Source organism: Neopelma chrysocephalum, unplaced genomic scaffold (assembly GCF_003984885.1).
Source record: "Neopelma chrysocephalum unplaced genomic scaffold, ASM398488v2 Primary Assembly neopelma1_65, whole genome shotgun sequence".
Classification (NCBI taxonomy): Eukaryota; Metazoa; Chordata; class Aves; order Passeriformes; family Pipridae; genus Neopelma; species Neopelma chrysocephalum.
The window spans coordinates 1091576-1115652 of record NW_020897722.1 but is presented as its reverse complement, the minus strand read 5'-3'; the positions used below and the strand labels follow the sequence as shown (position 1 = coordinate 1115652).

The window sequence follows — 24077 nt, the reverse complement described above, 5'->3', positions numbered from 1 at the left end:
GGCGGGGCCGGTGCCGGCGCGGACCCCGCGACAACAAACGAGTCCGGGCAGCACCGGGGAGCCACAAACACACATCTTTAATGCGCTCAGAACCGCGGCGGGAACAGCGACAGGCGCGTACACAGGGCAGCCCCGAGCGCGCGCCCGCGGCCCGCCCCTCCCTCCCCCCACCCCCCCGCGAGCGCAGGTTACAAAAAACAACACGTGAAACCGCGGAATTCGGTGTAAAAACGGACCCGGAGGGAGAAAGGGAGGGAGGGGGGAGGGAGGGGCGCATGCACGGGGGACTGACACCGGGGAGCCGCGGATGGAGGAGGAGGGGAGGGGGAATGCTGGGCGGACCCGCACAGCATCGACGGACCCCCGGGAACGGTAATTAACGGCCGTAATTAACCGCCCCGCCCGGCTAATGAGCAGCGCCCGGCTCGGCGGGACACAAGGGCTTCACTCGCACAACTCCCACAAAACGCCGACCCTGGGTGGCGACCAAGGGCTGGCACAGCCGGGCTCCTTCCTGCCCTCCTGGGACACAGACCCGGTTACAGATCAGCGGGCGCTGGGACACCTCCAGCCCAGGCACCTCTGCCCCCTTCTGCCTCCCTGGCCTTGGGAACACACCAACGCTTTTGGCTGCAGGTCAGAAAGTCCCCCAAGGGAAGCTCTGGCTGCAGAGTGCACAGTAAACAGCCAGATGAAACCAGCCTCGGTCTCCCACTGCTTTGCTCACACCCACTGTCTGACCTGTAAAGGGACTAAAACCAGACCTGAGCCCATCTCAGAAACGTGCTCAGCTGATCTGGTCACCCTCACAGCTTTCAGAATAAATCAGGGCCAAATTTTACCTGTCTCGCCTCAGCTGGACAACTGAGGCAGCTCAGGTGCTGGAGACATAAAAATGAGGTGGCTAAGCACTAAAAGGGATTAAAAAAAAAAAATAATCAAAATTTTCTTTTGACATATATAAACAAAAGGAAAAATAGAATAAAGTGAGGACCAGCACTACTGGTGTGCTCACAGAGGGTCAGGGAGGGCTTTTGGGAAGGGCTGAAGCGTTACAAAGGTCAGGGCAGCTCAGGGCTCCAGGCACAGCACGGCCCCAACCGCTGTCAGGACAAACACAGGGTGTCCACACTGGCCTGGGCTCAAAACCATCCATCCAGGTTTATTTATTCCTACTAAAACAAAACCCTGTTAAACAGTACGTAACTCTTGTGTTCTCTACAAACTCACAGCTATCTGCCAAACAATAAAAACCCCAAACTACAAAAGATGAGTTGTATTCAGTAAATATAAATGGGAAAATTTAGGCTTTTGTGTAGAATGTTTATCAGACTATTTACAGTGCAACACAGATCGTTTTTGAGTTCAGATCTCTCCAGCTTCTCTCTCTTCTGACCTCTTGGAACGAGATTTGCCGTTTGTGCTCTCGTGCCGCCTCTCAGAAGAGCTCTTGTCTTTCCTCTCTCTGTCTCGGGACTTTTCTCTCGAAGACCGATCTCTGGAAGATCTGAAGCACAAATGAAACCATCTCTATCAGCTTCACAGCTCAAAACTGTCAGCCACCCACAAAGTGACACCACCTTTCCCTCTCAGCGCTGTGGGGCAGCACAGGAATGTGTCTACAGGTCCCCATGGTGCCAGCTCTGGGCTCTGTGGGGTTTCTATGAGGGAATGCCAGCTCTGGACCCTCTGTCACTCCTTCCTCACAGTGATCCTTTCAAGCTGTGGCCCCAGGGGCTCTCTCAGGTCTTCCCTGGGCCCCTTATTAGTTTTCTGGGCCACACTAAAGCACCTGCAATTTCTTCCTCATCTCTGACTCAGCTCTGCCCGTGCCTTCCAGAGCGGTTTTTCATTTTGCCCTAAGCTTTCTGTTCACCTGCTTTAAATACCAACTGGATTCTTTGCTCCCTCAGCCCTGGGCTTTTCATTTTGCATCCTGACAAACACTGGCCTTGGCAGCATCCCGGGTTCAGAACCAGGATGACACAGATTTATATTGTACATCTTTTCATGGCCCTGCCCGAGTGACAGCTACACATTTTCAGCAGCTCTTCCCCGTGTCAGCCCACACAGAATTAAGCAGGAGGCTTCATATTGGGTCCAGTCTGAAAGGCTGTGTCTTGTGTGATTCATGCCAGCTTATGGAATAGCAGAATTCCAAGGGAGCTGATCCTCAGGGAGCTCTAACAGCCCATACCCCTTGGCAAAGGCGCCCACATTTTACTCCAAGGCTCAGTACACAGGTTTTTCTTTACAGTCACAAGAAGAGGCCCTGGCAGGTACCTCGGAGGTTCCAGCTTTCATTCTTGTTGATTGTAAAGTTTGAAAATACTTCACAATTGACAGATCAAAAACTTACAGCCCTTTGGTGTCACATGAGCCATTTCATTTTCATTAAACTCTGTCGTTTAACCAGAACACATCACTCTGATGAGATTAACTCTCTACCTGTTCCCACAAGAGCACCTGCTGCCTGCAATCCTCCTACCCTGAGACCTCCAGATCCTGTGACACACACTCTCTTTCTTTCTGCAAGTGAGACGACAGACCAGCAGAACCTGAGGGCTGGTTCTGTTAATTCTCACAGTGAAAAGAGAAACTACACCTTTTTCAGGAAACAGGATTTTCCTGTTTGTTCTCTTGTTTTTGCTTTATTTTCTTAAACTGATCCTGGCCTTTCCCCAGTTCTCAGCAATTTTGTGCAGGTGTGCCAGTGCCAATCCCCCTGCAACTTCGATGGGCTGGTTTGGATGTGACCAAGGGTTCCGAAGTAATCCCTTACCTGCTCTTTAGTAAAAGTTATTACAGGATCTTCCTCACTTCCTAATTGTCCAAACTTCTTTTCTTTATTTTTCATGTTCAAGACAGATTTAAAAAAGCACTTTAGTATCTCAGCCATTGGAGAATCAACAGTATTTACACCCCCCCTCAATTATTAACAGGCTTATTTTTCAGACCATTATTTCCCTCCCCTTCACCAGGTACCTTTAAAAGCTGTTCTTGCCCCTCAGCTAAAGCGACACAAGACACACAACAGTAGGTTTGTTTCTGGAGTTGTAGTCCAGTGGCCTAATCAGGTGAAACAGTGCTAAAGCACTCCTCTATTAATCAGGAGCATTTAAAAACAGCCAGATCTAACTTCAGCAGGCACCTGGAGATAGACTTGCTGCTGGGCTAAGAAGGGCTGTAAGGAAATGCAGTGATTCCATTTAGTGTTTCTAATACTCCTACCCCCTGGTCTCATCCTTCCTCCAACACAGAGGCTGTTTTGCTGAGTTTCACAGGAGACTTAAAGCCCTTCTTTGAACTATAGTGCTTCCCCTCAGCAACAGGAGAATTGTACACTCCTCCTGGATTCCTTTTTCCCTCCCTCTAGTGCTGATTCCTAAAGAATTATGTCTCTCTCTCTCTCTCTTTCAAGCAGCCTTCTAACAGACATGCCTGAGACCCCAAATCATACACTTCCCTCCCCATGCCAGCACTGAGAGGAGGAATCTGGGAAGCAGAAGGCAACAACAGAAACGTAACATCAAAACTGCCTCTCAGTCACTTGGCTTTTGCAGACCCAGGGAGGCTCAGTTAGCTCAGACAGACCTTGGTGCTGCTTCTCATACAAGAAAACCAGGAGTGTCTCAAGGCTCAGCACTGCAATCAGGGAACCAATTCTACCTGCTGGACTCTCCTCTCAGCTGGGATCTTGCTTTAGAGTTACTGCCCTCACGTGAGGCCACTGGGAAATCCTGTTCTGGCCCAGGAGCTGGCACAGGACCCTGCAGCTGCTGCTGAGAGCCACGGGATGGGGAGTCTCTCTGTGAGCCAAGGGCTCCCCTCTCCAGAAGCCCTCCTGCCAGGAATACATACTTGTGTTTTGAGCTCCTGTCTCTGGAGCCCCGGCGGTGCCCTCGGCTGTGGCTGCGGGAGCGGCTCCGGTGGCGCCGGTGCCGGTCCCGGGATCGGGAGCGCGACTTCCGCCGTTCCCGGGATGCCGACCGGGAGCGCCTTCGCCGCCTCTCCCGGGACCGTGACCTGCAGGGGACACAGGCTGGCTCAGGCTCAGGACACAGGCAGTGCCTGGGATCTGCACACCTGAGCCCACCACTCCGACATTCCCGAGTTACACATACCCAGAGATCAGCACTCACTCCTCCCCAGCCACATCCCTGCCAGCACCCACAGCAGGGCACCCACACCCCCTCCTCCTGCACCTACCAACAAAGGGCCAATGGATAATACAGTTTTCTGGGAAGTTTATATAAAAAAGCTCCCACCATTATTATAAGCACATGCCAAGGGCCAGGGCAGAGCTTACAACCCTGCCTCACTCAAAGTGTAAAAGTAGAAAAGAGGCCAAAGTAAGTAGCCTGTTTATTTATTTTAAATTACCATAACCCTAAGAGAAGCCTCCCTTGTGAAAGCCCTGCACTTCAGAAGCAGATTTGTTTCAACCTGCTCTAAAACCAAGAAGGATGCCAGAGGGAGATCTCCAGGTCCATGATCACACAGAGTGCTGTCATACAATTCAGACACACTCTTCCAGAGACGTGGGGGGTTTAATCTTGCATCAGTATTTTCACATCTGAGGTATTACACATGTAACAGATATTTCAGACATTAAAACCATGGAAGTATATCAGTATATGCCTTGGAAGAGGCACCAAGGACATTCCTGGACTCACTCTGGAGCACACAGACCCCGTCCTGACCAGGCTGCACAGCCCCTGCTGTAGAGCCCAACGAGGGACACCAAGCTAAGCAGCACCACTGAGGTGCCCACGCTGTAGTTCCCATTTTTTTCAGGGAGTAAACCAAAGAGACTGAGGCACTGAGTGAACTCCATTTGTGAGACCCAGGAAAAACCTCAGCAGTTAAGATATAAACACAAACAGGCATTTGGGAGAACTGTAGAACTGGGCACTCACCTTCGACGATCTCTATTTCTTGATCCAGACCTAGAGGGAAGAGGAGAGTTAAGTGAGAGAAGTTATGATAAAGCCAGTGGGTTTTCAATAGAAAAACTCATCCATGCTGGCAGCTCTTCACAGGAACACAGCAATACCCCAAGTGATGTGTCAGTTTAAAAAAAGCTTGTCATTAAAACATTTAATTAGCTTCAATTTTGTGGGCAGTGCGAATTTGTCAAAAACTGAAGAACTCCGTGGAAACACCAGTTTCTGCTTGCAGAGCTTCCTGTCACAACAGAAAAGGTCTAGAAACCAGTTCAGTCTCTGATAAAGCACCACAATGAACCTTTCTAGGTTTACTGTACACATTTGTTATATATCCTTTACCCCCTGCAGTCTAACATCAGCTGGATCAACTCTAGATTTTCAAGAAGTGCCACTCTCAAGTCAGAAAGACACTTGACAGATTTCTGGTTTTGGTTCTTTTGAGGCAGTTGTAATTTGAAAAGGTTTTAGTAAAGAGAAAACAACACTTTCTACCTCATTGCATTTGTTTAACAAATATTAGAGGGAAATTTGCATCAATATTTTATCCCTGTCTGGGAAAGATGAAGTAGAAAAATAGAAGGGACACAGCCAAAAGGGAAGAGCTGAGAAGTGACAGATATAAACTTGAAAATCCTTCATCCCTGACTTAAAAAGCACTTGAGAAGAATAATCCAGGCCTCACTATTCTTTCTCACATTTCCATGGCTTCAGAGCTCATGCATGGCACTCCCAGCTTACTGCTGTCAGCTTTTGACATAAATAATGTCACAATTCTCTCAACTTCTGCAGCACCATTACTCAGCACCACTTAAAATACCACAGCACGTGCCAGACCCACCCTCCCTCTTCCTCTGTGGCCACATCTCAGAGCCAGCTCATACCAAACTGTCACGTGCTGTCTGAACAGTCTCGTTTTGCTTTAATTAAGAAGTGGCTGATCTCCCTGTTCAGTGATTTAAAGACTCTCTCTTGTAACTGCTCCCCACTGCACAGACTCACAGGGGTGTTGCATTCACACCCCTGGCACTGCAGCAGATGTGGCTGAAATCTACACACAAAAATTTAAGAAGCAATAGAGAAGCATCTGTTTTAATAACATCATTTAAAACCATACCTGGGTAAGACACGACTGAGCAAATCAACGTGCACCAAACATTTCTTCACAATGAAAGAGGGTTGTTCAGTCATGGTAGAAAGCAAAAGAAACCCCAAATTTAGAGGGGAATTCAGGTAGGACTGTAAACAAGGTGGAGCTGAACTTGGAGTCTGCAAACGAGCCGTGCACTGAGGCAACACACGGGACCAGGTGAAGGAAAAGCTGATAAACCAGGAGAGCAAGGCAATAACCACACACCTATAACAAAACCTGACGGAGCAGCAGGACCTCCTGGAGGTGCCTGGCAGGCAGATGAATTGTTTTGGTGGTTGCAATTACTCCAAGTTCTTAATGTTCTTTTCATCCTGATCACTTTATTCCGAACCACCAGTGCGCACATCCTCACAAAGCCCTTCCATGGCCCCTGAAAAGCCTGGCTGCCCTTCCCTGCCTATGATCCGAGCAGGAACATGCACAAAAAATTCCTGATAATCATTCCCTAGAGTCACACTTCAGATTTCAGGAAGTATCCAACAAAACAGCTCTTTTCTTACAAGCCTGAATCAGCAGGAGACAAAAGAAGACTGCTGTCCAGAGGAGCAAGAGGCTGAGCATGTCTATTTTCTTTATTTTTTTCCTCTTTCTGGTCTCTGTATCACAGACTTTGTGCTGAGTTTCATAATCTGTCTTTTGTGCAGCCTAACACAAAGGAAATCCATTTGGCAACTCCACTGGACTTGTTTGCTGGAGTAGCCTGGAGGCAAACACTGAGGGCTGCACTTCCAAGCATGCCACCTCTCCACAGAATTCCAGTCTTCCAAGATTACTGGGTACCCAACACCCGCCAGCAACACCAAACAAACCACTTGTGTTTATTTACCACTAAGTGTGACAACCCAGTTCACTCATTCCTATGTGGAATGACAGTTTATTGACAAATTAATAACAGCTGTGAGAGGCAGAGTTTCACAAGGGAACCCACAGGTTCCCAGAGTATGTCACAGTGCCCGTCAGTCACCAAAGACTCCCAAAGTCAAGTCATGCTCTCTCTTACTGAGTGTTACTGAGTAACACTGTGAGGATGCTGCACATGAGGATATAACAACAAGAGTTCTGCAGGAATCATGTTTCCTGTGGTTCCTTAAAGTATCAGGCTCTGGATAAGAGGCTGTTAGAAAAGTGGTAGAAGTCACCAGTTAGTTTTTGATGGAGAAGTGCCCCTGTGAGCGTGGTGTGCACAGCTCCCAGCGGGTAAGGGGCTGGGAAATCTGGGATGCAACCTCAGTTCTGACACTGGGAAAACTATCATCCTCCTTTGGGTCAAGGTCTCATTTTGGAAAGGCAATTAATTTGACCTCCTCTGTATGGCACTCCTGGCTCCTTCATAACAAGTTTTCCTGTGGTATCTGAGCAGGGGAGCACACAGGTGCCTCCACACAGAGCCAGCCATGGTCTCTAAGCAGTGTCACACATGGAAGCAGCCAGAACTCAGACTTTAGGTCAACTCAATGCAGTTCTTAAGCCCTTCATATTTAAAGCCATAAATAAACATTCAAAAGCCATCTTCAAGCCCCCTCATCAGCTGCATCCATACATGAACTACCTATGAACACAAAAGGCTCCTTAACGTTCAAGAACTGAGGGTTTGGGGATTTTTTAAAAACCACAAAAACAAAACCCCAGACACAGCACAGGAGGAAGAAAGGCAGCATTTTTGGGGAGATGTGGATCAACTAAGAGATCCAGGGGATTCTTCCTGAAGGCAACTCTGTTGAGCAATTTCCACACAGAAATGACCTCCGGGAAGAAGAGGCACCATGGAGACAAACTGAGTCCAGATCAGGTACAGTCCTGCTGTGGCTCCGAAAGAGCCTGTCATGACACAGCTGCATGGGAAGACACTTCCATTTCACTTCCACCTCTCTGACCACTGCAGCAGCCACAGCAGTCCCTTTTGATGAACTCCTGCACTCATCAGCTGGTTCCAGATCCTGCAGCTCCCAAATTTAACTGGATTACTGACAGTCTTGCATGGATACCAGAAAGTTGGGAGGTTCTCCAGAAGGTGCTGTTCAGCAGAATGCTGCAGCACAAACTGGCACTTCATATCCCACCAGGCAACCCACAGAGAGAAAACCCATATGAAACACCCTAACTGATATAATAATATGTATAATACATAACAATTTGAGGTTTACATCTTTCACATTCCATCAAAATCACCAAGCTGCTTCATTCTGGTGTTTATTTGTCAGCACTTACACTAATTATAGCCAGAAGCCAGCACCATCTTATAGCACAACTCAGTTACAAATCTCATCTGCCTCAGATAAACTCACTCCTCAGCTGACACCAAAGGTCAAAAGGAGCTCTCCACAAGGAGGAAGGTTGGGGTTTTTTGATGCAAGAAGTACAAGAAGAGAAACACATGCGGTAACTGAGGAGATGTTGTAACAATGAGAGCAGCATTCCCACCCTGCCACTTCCTCTGCCTGAGCCCTGCAAATAACCACCCTCCCCACACAGGCTGTTTAACTGAGCTGTTTACACACAAGGTGCCTCTTCACTCCAAGTACAGAAGAAATTGTTTTTCCAGTTCAGCTGGCAGCTTGTCCTGAGAATACCAACGCTCCAGCCACTCCCACTGCTCAGGAATTACAGACATCTGAGCAGAAGGTGACACACATGGCCACAACCATCAGAAGCAGTCACACCTTGGGATCTCTTGGATACCAAAGCTGTGCCAAAAGCACCTCACTGTTACTGTAGAAAAGTTTTGGAGCAAGACAGGCAGCCCCCCATTTAGCCCATGGATACCAGCTCCACACTGTTGTCACCTACAAGACTAGAAGTGAGGAGGACTGTTCAGAGAATTTCTGCATGACCCTTTTGAGCAGACCTAGTCCTCACTCATCTTGAACTTTCCCACTCAGATGCATTGGATGAGGGTATCTTATCCATATTCAGATTCCCAAGGACAGGGACTAGACCAATATAAGCCTGAAGACTGCAGGGAGCTCCCATCTTTCAGACACAATGGAAGTTGAGGCAATACACACACAATCACTCTGTGGTGGGGGTTTGTGCACGTGTTTCCATCTTTAACTGAATCCCAAGGTGCTCACACAGTAACCAGAGCTCATCCAACAGCTACTCCAGCAGCAGATGCTGTGTTCCTGCAATACTAAGGTATGAAAAATCAGACTATTTAAAAACCAACTTCACAAGCCAGCTGTCAGGTCCCACTTACCGTCTGCCCATCCTCTCCTCTCGTTCTCTCTCCTCCCTCCGTCTCAAACGATCCTGGTTTCTCTTCTCTTGCTTTTCTGCCACTGTTTTCTAGAAAAAAACCAAAACCAGTCCACATCATATTTCAGCCATACAGTTACAGCTCAGAGATCTGCAGGGAGACCCTTCCCAGAGCAAGACAAAGAACCATTTCACTGCATTTTATGTGCTACTCAAGATCTCTATCAAGGTTTTCATTTTCCTCAGTCAAGGCACTGACCTCAATATACTGAGAGAGGCACAGGAATCACAGCTCTTACTAGAGCTGGCTAAAGGTCTCTGTTTGCAAGCAAGGCCCATGCCACAACCCATTACAAACCTCTTCAGACAACTCCTAATGGCTTCAGCTACTCAAGACCTTTTATGCTGACGTGAAAATTCAGTTCACACACTATGTGAAACTTCAGTTCAAACATCTCATTAAGAGGCCTCAGAGTGACAAATTTCAGCCATATCAACAAGAAAAATACAGGTGACTGTACCAATGCTCTAAGGAATAAATGACAGCCATGGTCTGGTTTGACTGATTCTGAGGGTAGATATTTAGTTACCCAGAAAATACAGAACAGAACCCAAGACGAGGCTAAAAAAGGCTCCATTTGAAGTTTCAGGGATTCTGCAATTGGAAGATTCTGAGCTTTTACAAGCACTCTGCCAAGAATTCTGTATTAATTTAATAGAAGTGTTCAATGTCTTTGAAACTACAAAGAGAAGGTTTAAAACAGAGAGGATTACCCTCAGCTGATCCAGTTTCTCACGAATCTGAATGAAACCCAAGTGTAATTTGCCTCCAAAGTGGTCAGCAAGACGCCGGTCGTTGTCATGGAGACCCAGATATGCTGAACAGACTTCACACACACGCAGCTTCTGCTGCTGGAAACTGGATGCAGGCATTGAATTTCGGTATTCCTCCTAAAGGGAGGCAAGAAAACCCACACAAGTGTCAGGGAAGCCTTGCATTGTCACAACCCTCCAGGGAAACCCCTGCAAAGAATGGCTTTCAAGAATGAAAACCCACCCCCACACAAAGGAGGTGCCACACAAACGCTCTGTGGGCACAGCCAAGCCCGACAGTCTGTCCCTGCAAAGGAACAGTGACCAAATATTCCAGAGGACAAAGCCCTCCCCGCCCCAGTCAGCTCTCTGCACTAGAGAAAAGTTTCTAAAAAGCTTTTTATCCACTGCCAACTGCTTGCTGGCACATGGCTGAAACTGGGAAAGGAGGTGCTGGCAACACAGGAGCAGAGGTAGGAAGTGCCCAGCTGTGACATGTTCTCAGCCCAGGCCCCTGTTCCAATCCTCAGAACCAATGCCATACCTCTGCCTCTTTCTTTTTTGCCCGGACTTTCTCCACTTCCATCAGGATCTTCTGAGACTCATCAACATTTCCTTCAGCTCCCAGCTGTTCAGCTTTAGCTAGGAGTTTTCCAATGTCTTCATTCAGCTCGTGTACTTTCTCTGCCTAAAGAGAATAGTTAGTTTTTAGTAAGACAAAAACGTGATAAAGCTTGCAGGAAAACTTTTCCCTTCTCTTTAAAAAATACTGTTTTAACTAAATCAGTTGCTGCAAGATGGCCATAAATCTCCAAAAGTCAAGAGGCCCAACAAAAGGGATTGGTGGGCCAATCACAACAGTCACCAACACCTGGCAAAGAGAGAAACTGGGCATGGAGAAGACATCATCAGTTCTGCTGCAAACAGCAGCACATTTCTGGATAACAGGACAGTACAGAGTCCACAAAAGCAGCTTCAGAAATGTCCTGTATTGGCCGAGTGAAGCAAGTTCCCAAAGAGGAAACTCCATGAGCATTTGCTAAGTAAAGAGATAACAACCATGGGATGGATTTGCTATTCTAAACCATCAATTATCAGTGGTGTCAGAGACAACACAGCACCAGAGCTCCCACACAGACTTTCAGAACCAACGTTTAATGAGAGGCCAATACCTTTGCAGACACTTCAGCACTGATCTCTTCCTGTGTCTCAGCCAGGCGTTTCTTGGCCAGTTCTGTTCTCCTATCACACTCTGCAATGAAGGATTCCAGGTGATCCATGGCCTGCATGATCAGATAAAGAATTAGGAATAAAGATGCTCTCCATGCCAGATATATCTTTGACAGCCAACAGCCATCTGGTGCAGTCCCTCTGTAATGCATAAACAATCTCAAGAACAGATGCTTTGGGGAAAAAAAACAACAAATGACACTTTGCAGAACAAGGAACATTTGACCCGTGCGTGGAACCTGACCCAGTTCCTTGACTCTGACACATCACAGGATGCTCACATCAACACTGCTTTGCACTGGAACTTCCAAAGCAGGAGCAACAGGTGCACAGACAAAAGCACTGGAATAACATGAAAAGGGAAGACAGAATCGTTCTTTCCCTTGATCTGTTCCATCACAGAAAGCTAAATCTGCCAAAAGTAAAACCACTGAGCAGAAGGGTTTTAATGTTAAATCCCCTTCTGGGACAGGGTACCAGGTTACAACGACCTAGTACAGAGCAGCAGGTGTGGGATGCAAGGAATGCCAGAGGAGCCTCCCAGCTAGTTGAGCTAATGGGGGATGGCAAGTGCCATAATTACTTGTACAGTTCCAAGTCAGCAATCAAGCCCACAGGCAGGAAGGGGCTGCACATCCTGCACTGGTCACACATCAAACACCACAATGAGCTGAAATGGTCACCGAGTTCTACTGTTCAGCTCAGTAACTTCAAGAAGCATTTCCCACAAAAGTAATTAAAACTTCTCCATACTCACATCCAGCTCAAAGAAGAGGTCTCTCTCTTTACTTGCAATCTCATAATCTGCTCGCAGTGCCAAGTCATGGATCTTTGTACATTCTCCCAGGTCCATTCGCTGTGGAAGAGAAAAAGGAAGACTCATGTAAAAACCCTCCATTATGGCAACAAGCAGCAGATCCTTAGCTCTTGCCAACTGCATCACATCAAAATAAAGTCTTTTCAGGAAGAGCTTCCTTCTAACCTATCAGTAATACAACTAGCCAGAAGAACCACATGCTTGCCAGAACCCCTTTTCTAGGTGTTCCTGGAACAACATTAACACACCCCAAATGTTATAAGTCCAGTCCTACTCCTACTTTAGGTCATAGCACAGCCTTAGAAACTGCTGTGAGGGAGCTGGGTCTCCTTCAACAGGCACCAACTGCCAATGCCTCCTCTCATGGAGCCACAGCACAGCAAAGCATACCTGCACCCTGTTTAAAGCTCACCTGGAAAAGCACATCTGTGAAAGGACAAGCCCTAATAACATATTGAAAGATATAAAATTGTAGGACAGAAACAATGCTTCCTATCAACAACAAATGGACTTAAAGGAATAAGGGTTACAGCCAGCAGAAATGCACAACCCCACGCTCAGCAACAACAGACTCTTAATTCTAACGCCAGCCCCTTCCCGCATCCAGCTGCAGCCTGGCATTTTAAAGCCTGCCCAGCAAAGCTAAGTCCTACAAATAAGCCCATTTAATGAGAGATTTAAGAGCATCTCCCTTCCCAGAAAGCTCTGACCTGCATGCTGCCCTTCCCTCCCACTGCAGTCAATGCTATTTAAATTTATTTTTCCCCAACCCAGTAGTTAACAGCCACATGAACCCAAGTCGATTATGCTCTCGAAACAGAAATGGCATTTCAACATTATCAATTTGTAACAAAGAACATTTCTCTTATAGTAGAGAAAGAATATGACATTTTGAAAGCCAAAATAACAAAAGCCCTAACTGTGAGCCACAGTAAGAATGGCAGGGTACATGTCAAGGAACACTCCAGCCCTCCATCCTCTTCTCTCCCAGTCACCACCAGTTCCAAGGAGCCCAAACCTGCACACACACAACAAGTGTCAACTCACTGAACTGCTGGAAAGAGCTAAAGTGGAATAACACAGAATCCCTGTGGAACATCACAAACTAAAGCTTAAGGAGACACTTATGTGAAACAATGCACTTGAACAGCAGTGTTCAGCAAAGAAAGCAAACTCCACCAGGTAAGACTCAGGTTTGCAGCAGTTATCTCTTATTAGCTTTTCTTTTTTAGACAAAAATAAACCAATTCTGGATGACTTGCCACTATTTAGCCTTCCTCATTTTGCTCAGATTTACCAGAATAAAGAGGCCACAGGCTACAGAAACAGACACTGCATCCAGAATAGTCCTGCTGAGCTCAAATGGTGGAAATTTAATGCCTACAAAAAAACCTCATACTGGTACCTTCAGAGCTTGATCATGTTCATCTTCAGGCAAGCCTCTTGAAAGAATGCTGGAGAGCTACTGTTATTTTACCACAAAAATAACTCTTTCTGTGATGTGACCTATCTTTTATTCTCATGGTCATTCGACCGAGATCACTTTCCAAAACAGGGAGAAATTAATGATATTAGATGTGATTGCCACAGACCACAAATATTCTTATCTGAACTTTTCTTACAAGCTGAGCCACTTAACCCCATTTCAGAGAAGGGGCTCCAACCCAAAACTTCAGAAGAGCCAACAATGTTGCACCTGTTTGTTAAAAGGGGAGCACATTCAGGTCTCACCAGCTTACAAACCTCAAGTCTTCCTCCATGTTGTTTGGGATGTTCTAAGGCAAGGAGATTTTCACAGGTATTGCTCACATGAGGTAAGACCAGCAGCCCTTCTGCCTCAAAGCATCCTCTCATCACTCAGCCTTTCCACAGACATCACAACTTGCTCCAGTCAACACTGGCTGGTTTGTAACACAGGTGACCAGCAGAGCCTGAGTGAAGATTTAACCCCCCATCCCCACAGACTGAAGACATTTAGATGTCACTGGTTAGTCCTGCTCACATCTCCTGAGCAATCCACATTCTGAGGTATCTCTTGTGCTCTCTGCTGAACTGCTACCTCACCACAAAGTAAAATTTCCACAAAGAAGGCTCTTTAATAGTGATCAGAGCTGCAGAGTTTCACCCAAGTGAAAAAGGAAAGCACAGACCCCCCACAAAACAATTCTAAACCCTACAGATTTCAGCTCACTCATATTCCCCTGTCAGGGACACAATTAATTCCCTGAATGTAACTTCCAAGCTATGGTTCAACCTGGGCAGCTTTCAGACTCATCTGTCCAGTTCTTAGTGGAGCTGAAATTCAGGAGGATTACCAACTGTAAATAAGCTACAGTGGTTTTCTTTGGTCTCTGTGGGTAAGGAGGAAAATTCTGGGAGAAGTTAGTTTAGTAAGCCCATGGGCTTTTAGAGAACCTCTGTAGCTTATTTAGTGATGAGTTCAGACAAATTTCTGGAGCCAAAAAGAGAATAATCATAGGAATAATCCAACTTATAATGACAGCTCTTATGACCAGGAACGCTGGTGCACCTGAACAAAGCAACATCAACAGGCCTCCTCCAGCTCTCAGGAATATTCCAGAGCTTTACTGACAGCCTGGACTCCTTCTCTTCCTCTGCACCTGAAGGTCAGTGAATGGGACTCCATCACATTTCAGTGAGCACAGCTACCCAAGAGATCAGCTTCCTGCTCGCCTCCAATCAGCCTCCCACCAAGGAATGTCTGCACACACAAAGGATGCAGCAGGAACAATGCCTTCAGGGGGAGGATGCAACACAGCCAGCACCAGAAGGCTTGGAGCATCTGTTGGAAGTTTCCAAGAGATCCAAGGCCCTGATTTCTGCAGCAATACACCCAGAGATGGGTGTTACCCCACCCAGCTGAGCAGAGCACCACAAGGTGCCAGTGGAGGTGCCCAGGATCACGAGCAGAGCCTGCACATTCCAGCTCGGTTTCATTCCATGCTGCTAGTGCTGACAGCTGAAATGTTGTTCCTGTTCTGGACATCACATGTGTTTTCAACACAGATCTGGGGCACCAGTACTTTTTCTTGCCCCCAGGAACTGGCTGAGAGCAGTGCAGAGCTCCACAGCCACTTCAAGGCCACCACAAGATCTGAGTGATCCACAAGATCACTTGTGCAGGAGCAGTTTTATTCCATCCTGCTCTTGCAATTTCTGAGCACAAACTCCACAGCAAGAGGGAAAGGACAACTCCATCAAGACAAGTAACACCAGAAGCAAGAGAAATAGATTCCTCAAGGTGCTTCCCTGCCCTGGGAAACTCATAACCCACCTGAACACCTCAGACTTTGGCACCAGCTCCCACAGTCAGGCATGTCACGTAGTTCAACCCCTTCAATTCACCATTTACCTTCTCCCTGGAAACCTGCCAGAAGAGGCAGAAGGCAGCCTGCCCCTTCAAAGCACCCTCTGGGCCCCAAAAAACTGTTGTAGAATCTCGTGTCAAAAAATACACCCTGACCACAGTGACCTACGTGAAGGACGGAGGTTTAAAATTCTGAAATGGAAGTGACATGGAGGCTGATGGAGCAATCACTGAAAAACATTATCTGAGGTTCAAATGAATAAAAAATAAATACACAGAGATTGGTATTCAGCTCTTCCAATCTTATTCAGAGGCAGCCACTGAGAAGCTGAAGTTTGAGCCCTCAGAGCAGTGGCAGCTTTAGCTCTTTCTAGCAGTGCTGCCACAGTCCTGCTTCGGCAGTGACACAAGCAGGGCAGCAGTGCCAGCATCTTTGCTGGAGATCCACAGTGTCCAGCCAGCTCCCAAAACAGCAGCAGGAAGGGCTATAAATAACCACAGCATCTTTAAACAACCTGGGTAAGTGGATGGGCACTGGGAACACCACAGCATTTCATGCAAACACTGAGGGTGAGGGTGGATTTCAAACACCCCTATTCACCTCCGTCCTGGAATTCTGTAACACAGCAACGGGGACAAAAGACACGCAGTGTTTTCTTTCCCAAGTCCCAGCTTTCATCTGGGAGCCCAAACTGAACACTCACCTCACTGTTAAAAGCCCACATCACCTTGTGCTCTCAGAGGGAGCACGTGAGCCAAACGTTTGAACACTGGCCAGCCCTGTTCCCAGGGGGAGCAGTGAAGGAGCAGAGAGAACTGTGTGAGACCAGTGGGGCAGAGAGACACAAAAAACAACCAGCTCAAACAACCCACGTTCAGCTGGAGCTGTGACCTGCCATTGCCACCCCATCAGGAATGATGGAATAGCTGCTGTTCCATCAGGAAACATCACATGGTTGGAGAGAGGAGACTGACAACCTCCAAGGACTATTGCAGCTGCTAAGAAAATGCTTGCTAAGCTGAAGATGCAACAGTGAACTAGAGCACCCAGGGCAGCAGCTGACCTACAGTCTGGGAACCACCACAGGACAAGTTTTAGGCTCTGACCACCTCAAACTGCTAAAAGAGAAAGAATTTTACAACTTCACACGGGACTGTGAGGGGAAAAGCATTTCAAGTGTATTTTAAGAGCTCCTGACTTCAGCAGTTTCCATACACAGTTCACAAAAGCTGGAATTAGGATTGTGACTGCTCTCTCCTAGAAGTCACCCACTCTGCCCAGACGAGATGTACCAATATCCTCCCCACCAGAATTCCTTATGACAGAGGCCATACTTACTGTTCCAGCCAGGATATCATGGGGACAGCAATCCAGGAGGTGGCTCTTGCAAACACGATCGTCTGTAAACTTCACCCTTTGTCTGGTTTCATCTCCTGCAATTCATGTGTGGTTTAAATAAGGAGACATTAGAACACCAAGGGAACACAGGCGTGGGCACGAGCATTTCACCTCAAAATGCAGATTAAAATACTTGGTGCTCCTGCTCCCCAAATTTACTCAAAAAAAAAAACAAAAAACCAAACAAACCAGCTTAGAGGGCAACAGGATATTCTGGAACACTTATAATTGGCAACAAACACTATTTTAGCATTTAATCATCCAGGACACCATGTTAAACACAGTGCTGGCGAGCCAAGCAACGTCCAAGGCCTGTCATCCATATAAAGAGGCAGCACAGCCAGAAGAGAGAAAAGGAGACAGACAGGCTGGCTCCCAGCCAAAAACTGCTAATTTTTTTCCATCCCTTCTTTTTTGTTTAGCTGTGAGGAAGGGGCAGGAGATACCAAACCCCACAGATCAGCAAACAGGGCTGTGCTGGGCAATTTTTACAGGCAGCTGCTCTTTGCTCACGTGGTAACTAAGCCACCAGTCCTTTTGGTGTGGAACCCAACTAAGCAGTGTGCTCTTCCCAGGCCGTGCAAAGGTGGTCTTGGCCTGGAACACACCCACCCTCAGCCCACCCTCAGAGGACATTTTACACTCAGGAGCCACTTAAAACAACACAATATCAGAAAAGCAAAAAAAAAATAGAAAAAAAAAGAAACAAAGTTAGTCAATACACACTGCGAGCTCCAACACATACTATACCCATCTGCATTCTTCAAGACCTCAGCTGCAGAATTTTATGCCCATTGTTGAAAAGTTTTAAAGGAAAAGCTTTCTTGCCCACACCTGCAGTAAGGAAGTCAGGGGAATGATACATAAAAGTAAAGGCAAAGTGGTAATGGTATGTGACAATTTTAAAGCTCATCTGTGCATATGACACAGGTATGTGTAATACTAAAGTATGGGAATAGTAAAGTATTAGGATTCACAAGCATCCAGGAATAATGTTGTGTCTACTGAATTTTTTTTTTTTAATTTTTCTTTTCTTTCTAAGCTACACTTTTAAAGTTACTTGTGAAAAAAAGCAAACACTTTTTTTTTTTGTTATAACAGCTTTAAAAATTGGTTGTGACTCACGGCTCGATGAACATGAGGCTTTTCTGCAACTCCCTTGCAGATTGATGTAGGCAGGCAAAGATACACTGAACCTTTATAAATAAAATAGAGGGGCCACAATTGTTCAGTTTGTATGAAATAAAAATATGGGAAGCAATTCAATAGCAACTCAATACACAGAGAAAAGAAAAGCACTTATTCACTTACGAAACAAAGTGCAAAGTGCCTGGACAGCCCTGCTAACGTGCCAAAGGGGATTTAAGTACCCAGCGAGTCGCAGAAGGGAGAACACAAACCGCAGCGGGGCCGTATTTTGCACGGGCTGTCACATTTCTGGTGCCGGACCGCACCCGGCGCTGCAGGCACACCTACCTAGTGCCTCTGGATGCGCGGGCGCGGAGCCGGCCCTGGGCCTGCCCGCTCGGCCGGGCCCGGGACGGCGGGGCTGGGCCGCGCCGGGCGCTCCCTGGGGCCGGGGCGCGGCTGGACCCCCATGCCGGGCAGGCCCGGGCCCGCCTCGCCGCCACGGGGCTGGGGCCGGGCGGGCGGGGGCGGATCGCGCCGCAGGTCCGGAGCGAGCGGAGGCAGCGGCCGGGGCGGGCCGGGCCCCGCGCGCTGAGGCGGCCGCCGAGGCCGCGGCGTTTCCTGCAGGCCCCGCCCGCCCCTACTCACCGTCCCGGGCCGTGCCCATGAGCTGGTCCAGCAGGGCCCGCATCTGCGCCTGGGCCGACATGGCGGGGCCGGGCCGGGCCGGGGGCGGCGGCTCCGACCGGGCGGGGCAGAGACTGGCACCGAGAGCGGTCCCGGGGCCTGGGGCGGCGGCGGCGGCTCCGCGGCGGCGACGGCGGCGGGTGCTGGGCGGAAACAGCCACACCCTGCGCCGCGCGGCACGACGGGAACGGTAGTCCACCGGGGGAGGGGCATGGGCGGGGCTTGAGGGACAGGGAGGGCGGGGCGGAGCGAAGGGGCGGGGCCGGAATGAAGGAGGCGGGGCCGAGGCGAAGAGGCCCGGAGGGGCGGGGAATGGATGAGGGGCGGGCGGAGGGGCGTGGTTCTGGTAGGGGGCGTGGTCGCGATGAGGGGCGGGGCCTGTCGAAGGGGCGGGGCTGGCCGGGAACATTCACTGTCCCCCACCCGGGTGCGCCCCGCCGGGATCGGGCCCGTCACCGGCGCTGTCCCGGGACCTGCCCCGGGACCTGCCCTGGGGCTGGGCAGGTGTGATGGGTGCAGTAGCCGGGCTGCGGCGGGGCGGCGGGGCTGGGCTGTGCTGGCTGCCGTCCGTCCCCATGGCACCGTGACAGCGGGGGACCACCGTGGGGAAGGTGGGGAGGGGGACTGGGGGGTAAGGAAAGCCCCTGCTGGGGGTTGGTGGTGATGGGATGCATGGCTAGGGCAGGCGGGAGCAGCGGGCGACAGGATAGATGCACGGACAAGGGGATACAGCGACGAGGGGATGAGGACAGGACAGGACAGGACAGCCCAGGACAGGACAGGACAGCCCAGGACAGGACAGGACAGCACAGGACAGGACAGCCCAGGACTGTTCCCCCAGCTGCGGGAGGGGGATAAGGCCGTGGTTTGGCAGCGGAGCTTGGGCTGTTGCGGAGCTTTGCCGGGCTCTGGGTGCCCTGTCCAGCTTTCTGAGCTCCAGCTGCAGCTCCCAACACCCCGTGGGATTCACCTCCATCCCTTCCCCACGATCTCCCGGCCCCAGCCACCCTGTGGATGCTCCCTCCCACTGCCCCTTTGTGCTGCCACAGGGCTACAAAGGCAGCGAGGGTTGGTGCCGGAGCCCTGCCTTACAGGCTGCTCTGTTCTGCCATAATCATGCTTGTTTTTCCCCATCTTAAAGCTTCAAAGCTCCGTTGGCTTTAAGGGACCGTCAGCATGTGCCAGCCCCGAGCAAGGGGTGCAGGATCAACCCTCGAGTGAGGGCTGCGAACACCCTGCTTGTCTGTGGCGTCTCTGGAGGCAGGAGACCCTTTCCCTGTGCAATGGGAGCTTCTCATGCCTGGACCTGGCAAAGCCTGGAGCAGGGATGGCCACCCTGGGCCCTCAAATGGATGCAAAACCACGTGCCCAAGCCTGCTGCAGGGGCAGTGGCATTGCCTCTCCCTCAGGCTCGCCCCCGGAACGGTCCTGCTGAGCCTTGAGTGCTCCCTAAATGCGTGTTATTCCTTCCAGAGGATGGACACCTCATCGCTCCCAGCTCTGTGAGCCAAGCCTTGTGCTCCCCACACCCTGCCCCACCCCTGGAGCCCCTCGCCAGCACGACCAGACCCTCTCCACCCAGACAAAGGGCTGGTGCAGCCCTTACCTCCCAGCCAGGCTGAGCCAGAGGCTCTGTGAGCTCTCCCCAGCTCCTGCACTGCAGGAAGACGGTCTGGGGCAGCAGTGGCTGGGAACACCAGAGGAAGCCCCCCTTCCCTGTGGACCCTGACGGTGGGATCAGGCTCCCCAGGGATGCAGCCGGTGGCCACGTCAAGCCGTGCCGGGCGGGTGGGTGACAATGGATGACGTCAGGGAGGGTGCCCGTGGCTTATCAGCCCCCACCCGCCGTGTTTGCCCAGCGGTGCCCGGGCGGGATGGCTGATGTCTGATGCCTGATGGCTGCTCCCGCCCGGCTCTGCCAGTGTTTGGAGAGAGGAGAGGGAGTTCTAGGGAGCCGGTGCTCCCGCACCTGCTCCCGCAGGGTGTCCCGAGGCTGCCGCCCCGGGGAGGGGATGGGTACAGCCACGGCACTCCCCTCGCCAGTGCTGCACCGTGCCAGGGGCTGGGGAACCTACCTCGGCACCCAGAGACAGCTCAGCACAGGGTGCTCGGGGCAGGGGGCAGGAAGGGCTCTGAGGGAGCTGTGGTCACCCCAAGAACAGGAGAGCAGGGCAGCTCTGTAGCAGGGTTGTGCCTGTCCCCAACCCCCACAGCCTTTGTCCCCACTCCCTGTGTGTCCCCAGCACTGGTGGCAGAGTCCAGGCACTGTGTCAAGCCCATCCTGCTGTCAGGGGCAGGCTGCCCTGTGTCCTCTGACCATCCCATGTCCCCGGGCACCCTGCATCCCCCAGCTTTCCATGTCCCCTGGCCGTGTTCTGTGCTGCCCCAGGCAGCCCTGCTGGCACATCCCACTGCCAAAACAAAACCAGGACCTCTGGCACAGCCTCCTTATGATCCGAGCTGATTCCCATTGTCACCATCCTCAGCCCCTCGGGTGCTGTGTGGGGCAGCAGGACCACAGGCCATGAGCAGAGACACAGGGCACCCCAGTGCCCCATTCACAGTGACAGTGCTGCCATCCAAGTGCTGTGGGGCTGGCCCAACCATTCTCCACACAGCATGTCCACCTTTGTATGCACAGGTTCCAAAAACCCTCCTGAGGCTGGTCAGGGAGCCCGACATCCACCTCGGGGGGGCAGAAGGATTTGAGATAGGGGGTCTGAACCTGCAGCACCTGGGTGGAGACCCCACAGAGAGGCTTTGCCCACTGCAGCAGCAGCCCCTGTTTGCAGAGGCATCGCTCCATACGCAGTATGTTCTTCAGAAGATCCCTACTCCAGGAGTCAAAATAGCATGAAATTTAATTTTACGCCTATTTGACAAAGCTTGATTTCGCTTCCAATCAGCAGGGAGATAAGAGCCCTCGGCACAAGTGTGCGGGCAGTTTGGCAGCTGGGGCTGCCGATTTAATAGGTGAATTTACAGGGACAACACTTGAAAATCCCCTGGCTAGTGAACCATTAAGGTGAGCCCTGCCTTCCGTCCCCGCGTCCCTCCCCGCGCCGCTCTCCCGTTGCTGGGTGCTAAAGCAAACCCCGGCTCTGTTTACCGAGTCTACTATTACAATACGGCTACCAAATATTTGCCAGCCGCCAGCTCCCGCTCCGCTATAAATACTTCAGGCCCAGGTGGAGGGACGGGCAGGGGGAGCGGCGCGGGAGCCTTTGCATGGCCGGGCGGCAGCGCCAAGGTGAGTGTGAGCCGCGGCCCCCCCCGGGCGATGCCCTCCGGCACCGCGGTGTTTCCCCGGCTGAGGGTGGCAGTGGGGTGGCCTGACTCTATCACTGGGGTGGCCCCACTCTGCTCTGCCCACAGTCCGGAGAGTGCCTCGGGTGTCTGAGCCCCCCACAGCCCACCCCAGGACAGCACGGAGGCAGGGCCAGGGGGCCCGCAGTGGGGACAGCGCTAAGAGGGGTGCATGGTGACCCCAGAGATGGCAAGGACAATCTCCTAGGCTGGGTATATGGCCCAGCACCATGTTTGGGGTGGCTGGAGCAGGATTGGTCCCCCAGGAATTGTGCCCTGCCAGGGCTGGGGCTGGGGTGATGGCAGTGCCAGGTTGGTGACCAGGGGTGCCCTGAAACAAGGTAAGGCTGGGGGCTTCTCAGCACAGGTAGCATGAACTACAGAGGGGTCTCATCCAGCTCAGCAAGACTCAGTCGTGGCTGGAGCCCACCAGGGTGGTGTGGGGAGGTGGTGAGTTCACCACATCACAGGGGAACCCATGAGGCCACTCTGTGAGCAGGACACAGGGCTCTATGTCCCTGGTGCTGAGCCTGGGATGGCAGGGTGGGTGCTGAGCACAGGGTGGTGGGATGGGTGCTGAGATGAGCCCCGTTCACCTCCATGTGCAGCCCTGGGCTGAAGGGGAACATCCCACTGCCCATCACCTCTGGGGGATGTCCCCACTGACCCCTGGCCCAAGGCTCAGGGCAACATTCCCATTGCCCTACATCCCATGACTTTGTGGGAGCATCCCTGCTGCCCCATATGCCATGACCCAGGGACATTCCCATTGTCCTGCATCCCATGGATTCAGGTGGACATCCCTGCTGCCCCACATCCCATGGCTTGATGGGGACATCTCTGTTGGCTGTTGGGGTTCAGTTAGGATATCCTCACTGCCCCATGTCCCATGGCTTGGGGAGGGGTGCCATCCCTGCTGCCTCATATCCCATGTCTTGGTGAGGACATCCCTGCTGCCTGCTGTCTCAGTGCTCAGTGGGGATGTCCCTGCTGCCCCATGTGCCAGGGGGAACATCTCCACTCCCCTGTATCCCATGGCTTGGTGGGGACATCCCCAATGCCCCACATCCCACTGCTCTTGTGGGAGACAACCCCACTGCCCTGCAGCCCCACCCTGGCCATGGTGTGGCACCACACAATCTGCTGCCACCTCAGGGCTGCAGGGCCGTGGTTTGGGGACGATGCCATGCTGTGTCACCCTCACCCCGCTGTCCTGCCCTCAGAGTGAGCCCAGGCCCCGGGGTGGCCCTGAGCACTGACATGGCTGCAGGTGTCATCCAGCCCCTGGCCGAGCTGCGCCTGCCCTCGCCCTTCCCACACGGCCTCCTGCTGCCCGCACACCCTGAGCCCGACTTCCACAACCTCTCCGAGGAGGAGGAGGAAGAAGAGGAGGAAGAGGAGGAGGAGGAGGAAGTGGAGGCAGCAGAGGAGAGTGTGAGGCCAGAGCCGGCCATCTCCAGCACTGCCGAGACCACCCTGCGGCTCCTCAAGTTCTCGGAGCTCATCAGCTGTGACATCCAGCGGTACTTCGGGCGGCGGGGCCGGGAGGAGGCCGCCGGCACCCAGCCCGTGCCCAAGGACTGCGAGTCACCCCGGAGCGCCGGGGCCCAGCCCGAGGCCCCGCGGGGCAGCCCGGGGGCCGCGCACAGGCTGGGGCCGCTGGCCGAGCTCTTCGAGTACGGCGTGCACCGCTGCCTGTCCCCGCGGGCGGCCGGCGGCCGGACCCAGCGGCTGGAGAGGAAGTACGGCCACATCACCCCCATGCACTGCAGGAAGCTGCCGCCCTCCTTCTGGAAGGAGCCAGGCCCCGCCAGCCTCCTCCACACTGGCACCCCCGACTTCAGCGACCTCCTGGCCAACTGGACCGTGGAGCCAGGGCCGGAGCTGCCGTGCGCCGGCCGGGAGCTGCCGCTGGAGCCAGGTCGCCCGGGGCTGGAGGCCGAGCCCTTCACCGGGCTGTGACCCCATGGCCTCGGGGGCCCCTGGTCCTGCCACGTGCCACTCGGTTAATGATAAATCTTGTCGCCCCAGTGCCAGCACTGGGGCACCTGGAGCTGCCGGGTCGGAGCCAGTGG

General features: G+C 51.6%; 2 protein-coding genes across 6 annotated transcripts; one reads left to right on the top strand and one right to left on the bottom strand.

Annotated features, from left to right (window-relative positions):
- Positions 1–59: 59 nt before the first annotated feature.
- LUC7L (LUC7 like) lies at positions 60–18796 on the bottom strand. 4 transcript variants are annotated; one of them, XM_027683571.1, is made up of 11 exons: positions 18658–18796; positions 16822–16916; positions 12095–12193; positions 11280–11390; positions 10652–10795; positions 10069–10245; positions 9296–9384; positions 4920–4949; positions 3862–4026; positions 2783–2844; positions 60–1507 (listed from the first exon to the last, which is right to left on the bottom strand). In XM_027683571.1, exons 1-10 carry the CDS (start codon positions 18716–18718, stop codon positions 2817–2819), a joined length of 999 nt encoding a protein of 332 aa, XP_027539372.1. In that variant the 5' UTR covers positions 18719–18796; the 3' UTR covers positions 60–1507; positions 2783–2816. The 4 variants fall into 4 exon arrangements, with proteins under 4 accessions (XP_027539372.1, XP_027539374.1, XP_027539371.1 ...); XM_027683573.1 differs by lacking the exon at positions 2783–2844 and adding an exon at positions 18007–18077 and having other exon boundaries at positions 18658–18793; XM_027683570.1 differs by lacking the exon at positions 2783–2844 and having other exon boundaries at positions 18658–18795.
- A 2956-nt stretch (positions 18797–21752) lies between these two features.
- On the top strand, positions 21753–24075 carry LOC113967811 (sentrin-specific protease 3). Of its 2 annotated transcripts, none has more exons than XM_027683740.1 (2): positions 21753–21946; positions 23273–24075. In XM_027683740.1, the coding sequence occupies exons 1-2, from the start codon at positions 21925–21927 to the stop codon at positions 23962–23964; spliced, it is 714 nt and encodes a 237-aa protein (XP_027539541.1). In that variant the 5' UTR covers positions 21753–21924; the 3' UTR covers positions 23965–24075. The 2 variants fall into 2 exon arrangements, with proteins under 2 accessions (XP_027539541.1, XP_027539542.1); XM_027683741.1 differs by having other exon boundaries at positions 23226–24075.
- Positions 24076–24077: the final 2 nt, after the last annotated feature.